This window comes from Anolis carolinensis, unplaced genomic scaffold (assembly GCF_035594765.1).
Source record: "Anolis carolinensis isolate JA03-04 unplaced genomic scaffold, rAnoCar3.1.pri scaffold_72, whole genome shotgun sequence".
Classification (NCBI taxonomy): domain Eukaryota; kingdom Metazoa; phylum Chordata; class Lepidosauria; order Squamata; family Dactyloidae; genus Anolis; species Anolis carolinensis.
In genome coordinates this window covers 77,501-84,488 of record NW_026943881.1, presented here as the reverse complement: position 1 = coordinate 84,488, position 6,988 = coordinate 77,501, and the positions used below count along the sequence as shown (strand labels likewise).

The 6,988-nt window shown below is 42.7% G+C and overlaps 1 protein-coding gene across 1 annotated transcript in view; it reads left to right on the top strand.

Annotated features, from left to right (window-relative positions):
* The first annotated feature begins 149 nt into the window (after positions 1-149).
* Positions 150-6,988, top strand: part of LOC134295059 (Fanconi anemia group A protein-like) — an 8,672-nt gene continuing 1,833 nt past the window's right edge. Inside the window, exons 1-7 of the mRNA XM_062967007.1 lie at positions 150-287; positions 406-539; positions 3,451-3,630; positions 4,581-4,654; positions 4,748-4,900; positions 5,124-5,214; positions 6,778-6,938. Of these exons, the coding sequence (XP_062823077.1) occupies positions 459-539; positions 3,451-3,630; positions 4,581-4,654; positions 4,748-4,900; positions 5,124-5,214; positions 6,778-6,938 (740 nt within the window). The 5' untranslated portion in view covers positions 150-287; positions 406-458. The remainder of the gene's footprint in view (positions 288-405; positions 540-3,450; positions 3,631-4,580; positions 4,655-4,747; positions 4,901-5,123; positions 5,215-6,777; positions 6,939-6,988) is intronic.

The following is a 6,988-nucleotide window of genomic DNA, read 5'->3' as shown; positions in this document are numbered from 1 at the left end:
GTGCGACACCCCTCAACCACTTTGGCCTCCAACCAAACATAACACTGCTCACTCAGGAGCAAACTATCTGCTGACTCTTGAGATGGTTTTCCATCTTCCTTGCTTGGATGGTGAAAGGCGTTTCTGGCTTTGTCTCCCCTTGTAGTTGTTTGTGCCCTTCAAGCCGGAGGAGTTGGTCCGCCATTTGCAGCACGTCCTGGAGACGAGCGAAGTCAACTGGCATCACGTCCTCTCCTGCGTTTCCACGCTGCTGGTCTGCCAGTCGGGAGCCGCACCACTGATTAAAGGTAGATACCGAGTCCGTGGTTGGATCGGACTTTGGCATTTTGAGCCCACATACTGTTTTGTTTTCACTTTGGGAAAAAGGTGGGAGACGTGTGTGTTATGGGGAAGTCTTTTTCCCAGACTTCCTGAGCCATCTGCTGAAGAAAGGCTTTGAGGACTATGACTTGGAAAGCATGATGACGGCGTTCCTGATCGCGCGCCAGGCTGGCCTGGAGGGTCCTGCCGTTTTCATGCCTTACGCAGAATGGTTTAAGGTAAGAGCCTAAGATAGATCATGAGTTCTGACATTAAATTGCCTCATTTATGGTCCTAACCATACAGGTTTGCATTGGCGGACCCAAAGAGACATCTCAGGAATTTGCTATGTCCTCTGCCACAATTACCCATTGAATTTTGACTTGTGAGTTTTAACCTGCTTTATACTAGTGTGGTCTTGTGAGTATTTTTTTTTTGGCCCAGTTCCTTTTAGGAGCCAATCCTGGATTTTACTAAAGTATGACTATTTTACCGTGTTTCCCCGAAAATAAGACAGTGTCTTATATTATTTTTTACTCCCAAAGATGCGCTAGGTCTTATTTTCAGGGGATGTCTTATTTTTCTATGAAGAAGAATTCATATCCATTGTTGAACAAAAAAAAATGAACATTTATTCTATACTGTACAGAAGTTGTCATCACAAACCAACATAACTAAACCAGACAAACTGTGACCCCTGTCAAGAATTTCTTGTTACTACCATTATTTACATATACAACTGGTATGTAAGCCGCCCCAAGTCCCTCTGGGGAGATGGAGGCGGGGTATAAAAATAAAATAATAATTATTATTATTATTTTATTTTATTGTATGACGCAGCAAACAAGATAGATATGCTGGATTTCGTATCACAAAATCACAAGTCAAACACTTCCCAAGTGTCTAGGACTGTGTGATGTATTTATTATTATTATTATTATTATTATTTTATTATGACACAGCAAACAAGATAGATATGCTGGATTTCGTATTGCAAAATCACAAGTCGAACACTTCCCAAGTGTCTAGGACTGTGTGATACATTATTATTATTATTATTATTATTATGTACATTTACCAACCCTGCATGCTACGGAGTTTTGTTTGACGGGCGCCGGGCATGCTTCCAAACAAAAACTTTGCTAGGTCTTACTTTCAGGGGAGGCCTTATATTTAGCAATTTAGCAAAACCTCTACTAGGTCTTATTTTTTGGGGATGTCTTACTTTCAGGGAAACAGGGTATGTGATCTTATTAGTTTTTATGATCTATTCTATTGTTGATTGATTTGTTTTATTGTTGTGTTTTTACATTGTTTGTTTATCCTGGGCTTGGCCCCATGTAAGCCGCCCCAAGTCCCTTTGGGGAGATGGGGCTGGGTATAAAAATAAAAATAAAATAATAAGAATAATTATTATTGTATGTTATATCATCATCATCATCTATCACCTGTGGCCGAGTATGATTGTCTTCCAAGACTTGGTAGTGGGTCTTCAAATAGCTGTAAAGGCCTATTCTGGATCCGCATAGTCTTTTGCAGTTTTTGTGTGTGTCAGGAGCAACTTGAGAAACTGCAAGTTGCTTCTGATGTGAGAGAATTCGTTGTCTGCAAGGATGTTGCCCAGAGGTGAATGTTTTGATGTTTTACGATCCTTGTGGTTGGCTTATCTCATGTCCCTGCATGGGGAGCTGGAGTTGACAGAGGGAAGTCACCTGCTCTCCCGGCAACCTGTGGGTCAGCAGTCCTGCCGGCACAAGGATTTAGCCCATTGTGTCACCGGGGGCTCTATCTTTTGCATTGAGGACATACATTTCCAGATAGAAGGTGGTCCCGACAAGGGTTTGCTTGGGACGTATCTCTCTTTTCCCCTTCATTCGTGCCTCTGCAAAATCCACAGCACTGTTGGTAACAGCTGACCTCCAGTTCCAATGATCGAGAGTCAGGGCTTCCTAGTTCTCTCGCCATGTTCCTGCCACATTTTTATGGTTAGCTCTAAGCCCATCTGTCCTCTGAAATTCCATTTTCCATTCTTGAACTGAGAGTAGAGTAACTGCTTTGCGAGACGGTGATCGGACCTTTGGACAACTTGGCATCCGGTCCCACGAAGTTGAAGGCAGAGAATCATCGCTTCAGTGCTGGTGGTCTTTGCTTATATGTATTTAGTAAACAGTTAAAAACATGGCTTTTCCAGTGTGCATTGGAATAATTAACCCCACGACAGACCCCTCCTATAGAAATACCGCTTTTCTGCATTTTGTTTTGCCCCGGTATTGGAAACAACTTGACTCCCTACCCCAACTCTTCTAGATAACTCCTCAACACTTTGCCCAGATACCTTATTAAAAGGTTTTGTATTTTTTGCATTTTGTATACTTTTGCATTTTTTGACTTGACCGGCCCCCTTTCTATCTAATAGTGGGGATGTTTGTTTTACCATTTTACCGTTTTATTTTGCTATGATCTATGTCATAGGGGTTGCTATGATCTATGTCAGAGGTTGTGAGGTCTGTTGGAAACTAGGCAAGTGGGGTGTATATATCATCCTGCTGGGAGGCTTCTCATGTCCCCACAAGCTAGAGCTGACAGACAGGAGCTCACACCATCTTGCAGATTTGAACCGCAAACCTTCAGGTCAGCAGTTCAACTGGCACAAGGGTTTAACCCATTGAGCCACCATAACTCCAATATATATAATAATATAATAATAATAATATAATATATAATAATAATTCTTATTGTTTTATTTCTTCTTCTTCTTCTTCTTTCCTCTATTTTTATTTTTATTTCCTCTATTATTATTTTATTGTATGACACAGCAAACAAGATAGATATGCTGGATTTCGTATCACAAAATCACAAGTCGAACACTTCCCAAGCATTTAGGACTGTGTGATGTATTTTTGGATGAAATTATTATTATTATTATTATTATTATTATTATTATTATTATTATTATTATTATTATTTAGCTGAGTTGGATAAAAGAGAAGGGATGGAAGATACTATTTTTTAAAGACAGCAGGGATTCTTACAGCAAATGCAGGGCTGGAATGGAATATAGTTGATGCCAAAACTATGTTTCCTCCTTTGATGAGCATTTTTAGCCATCGCTTTTTAGATCTGTGTGTTAAGCAGCCCGCTCTTTTGCAGCTTCAGTACGTCGTGCCCCTTCTTTGCTCGGAAGCCCGAAATACAAGCTGGGAAGGCAGCATGGATGATGACCTTCCATGGAAAACATTATCCCGCCCCAGCTTCTGCTACTCAAAAGCTGCCTTGTGCTTATGGAAGCATCCCCTTTTCAAAGAACTATTGTGGGAAAAAGCCTTCCAGGTAAATACTGAGCGTGTGACTTGGTCCAGGTAGTAGTGTCCACTTTTCAACCTGTCATCAAAAAGTCTAATTCCATGTTCTCTGGAGTGGTTTTGCTTTCGTTGTTTAGATGCTGGTTGATAGGCTCTGACTGTAGGTCATGATATTTGCTGAATCAGGTGTAGCTGGAGGTTGGTTTGGTCATTTTTCACAGTTTCCAAAGTAAAGCATGGGCTGGTCCATGAGGTCACAAAGAGTCAGAAGTGACTGAATGAATAAACAACAACAATAAAGTCTGGGGACACAGGAAGCAGAAACTAATGATAAGGGTGACATTTCCCAGGAGTTCGAACATCAACAAGTTCCATGTGTTTCTGGCAGTGACTCAGAGGAGTCTTCCTTAGATAGAGATACAAGGTTAAGGTTAAAGGTTCATCGTCCCAGACGTTCCCTTAGAATCGCTAACAAACACGTGGGAACTCAAGGGCAGAGAAATGCTTTTTTGGCTTGTAAACATGGGTAAATACGGGAGAGACAGGGGAAGATTTCAGATAAAGCAATGTTGATTTTTGAAAGCACATCTCCTGCCTTGTCTAAGGATTCTCGTTTATGTTCATGCCTGGAATCTGTGTTTTGGATTTTACGCTGAAGTTCATGTTGCCTTGTTTTCAGGACTAATTTCCTTTATCAGAGACTTGGGACTATATTCTGCAAATTGCTTTTACCTCTGGATTATAGCCTTTTTGACTGACTGCCTTTGCATTTGGATGTTTGCTTTCTTTACTGCTTTTTATTCGGACTTTGCTATCTTTTATCAATAAACTGTTTAAACCTAGCCTGCTGTGGTGGAGTGTGTGTTAAGAGCAAGGTGATCCAGCGCTGAGGTGCAACATCTCTTACTCCAGAGCCTGGGAGCCTCCACCAAGAAGGCCCTGTCTCTGAATCTCCCTGCCTTCCTTCTTTCCTCCCAGCTGACTCTCCAAGAATGGCTTCTGATGGAACTGGCAGTCTGTCCCGACGAAGACGTTCTTTCTGCCGTTGAGAGGTGAGGGCTTGGCTTGGACTCCGTCTGAAGCCGAGAGTGTGTGACTTTAAGGGCCCGTAATCAAAGTGGGGTTTTCTCTGTCTCTGTTTGCAGGCAGGACTTCCATTACTGGGCTCTGTACCAGCACTTTCTTCCTCTGTCTGTCGCTGCTGGCGGCTGCGAGGGAGACCTAAGAGAGGCCTGCGCCGTTCTCCTTGACGCCGTCTTGGATTTCGGACAGAGGGGCTCAGTGATACACACATCAAGGTCTGAGTTGCTTTTGCAAATATCTTTGGGAGCAAAGCAAAGCAAAGTATCTACCCCAAGAAGCCTTTTTACTAAAAGACTGATGTTTTTGGTTATATGTATTCATGTAGTTGAATGCAATCGACATTAGAGCAGCTGCATCCTATTTTCTGAGATGTTCCCAATGCATCCCTGTGTGATGCCACCATATATCTAACACTTCTGCCTTTGTTTCAAATTCTAGGTCTGAGTTGGGAAAGTGTAACCATCCAAATAATCCCAAACGTTCCACATTCCAGAGGAGAGGGAACCCCGATATCTACGCCAGATTGCAGGTGACTCAGATCTGCACACAGTCGTCTCTTGGGGCTTGTATGGTGACAATAATAATAATAATAATAATAATAATAATAATAATAATAATAATGTAATAATATTACATGTGACGACTCTGGTCAGTAAAGAATACACACAAAGGGTCAGAAAAATTCTCAAAAGCAAGCTCAATGGAGGCAACACCATCAAAGCCATAAACACCTGGGCCATACCTGTCATAAGATATACTGCTGGCATCATAAATTGGACACAGGCGGAACTGGACAATTTGGACAGAAAAACAAGAAAACTCATGACCATCCATCATTCCCTGCACCCTCGCAGTGATGTTGACCGGCTATATCTGCCTAGAAGATCAGGGGGCAGAGGACTCTTACAAGTCAAACAAGCAGTCAAAGAAGAAGAACATGCCCTGGCAGAATATGTAAAGCAAAGTGAAGAACCTGCTTTGATTGAAGTCAAAAATCAGAAACTCCTCAAAACACAACAGACAAAAAACCAGTACAAGAAAACCGCACTACAAACTAGTGCTGACAGATGGCACAAGAAAACATTGCATGGAAAGTTCCTTGACAAAACTGAAGGAAAAGCTGATAAAGAGAAGACCTGGCTCTGGCTCACGAATGGGACCCTGAAGAAGGAGACAGAAGGCCTGATCCTTGCAGCCCAGGAGCAAGACATCAGGACAAAGGCCATTCAGGCCAAGATCGAAAAATCAGCTGATGACCCAAAATGCAGACTGTGCAAGGAAACCGACGAAACCATTGATCATATCCTCAGCTGCTGTAAAAAAATCGCACAGACAGACTACAAACAGAGGCACAACTATGTGGCCCAAGTGATTCACTGGAACTTATGCCTCAAGTACCACCTCCCAGCAGAAAAGAACTGGTGGGATCACAAACCTGCAAAAGTCTTGGAAAATGAGCACGCAAAGATACTGTGGGACTTACGAATCCAGACTGACAAAGTTCTGGAATACAACACACCAGACATCACAGTTGTGGAAAAGAAAACGGTTTGGATCATGGATGTCGCCATCCCAGGTGACAGTCGCATTGACGAAAAACAACAGGAAAAACTCAGCCGCTATCAGGACCTCAAGATTGAACTTCAAAGACTCTGGCAGAAACCAGTGCAGGTGGTCCCGGTGGTGATGGGCACACTGGGTGCCGTGCCAAAAGATCTCAGCCGGCATTTGGAAACAATAGACATTGACAAAATCACGATCTGCCAACTGCAAAAGGCCACCCTGCTGGGATCTGCACGCATCATCCGAAAATACATCACACAGTCCTAGACACTTGGGAAGTGTTCGACTTGTGATTTTGTGATATGAAATCCAGCATATATATCTTGTTTGCTGTGACATAATAAAATAACAATAATAATTCTTTATTTCTAGACTGCCCTCTCTCCCCAGAGGGACTTGAGCCTTCACTCACCAAACTACAGATCCCAAGATTACATAACATTGAACTATGACAATTTAATTACAGATATCTCAAATTAATTACAGGTATCTCAAATAGGAGCTCTATCCTCTATTGCCTTGTTTTCAGGAGATGCTGCTGGAGCTGGAGCTGGAGCGCAGGAGAGCCTGGCCTGTGTCCGGTGGCGGCAAAGAGGAGCTCCTCTTGTTCCGGGTTTTCCAGAAGAGGCTCAAAGGGTTGAAGAGCGGGGAAGAAATGCACCGGCAGCAAGAACTGTTCCTTCAAACCAGGTGAAGTCACGCAGTCTGCGAGGGACACCGAGGCCCCATCTCCACTGTTT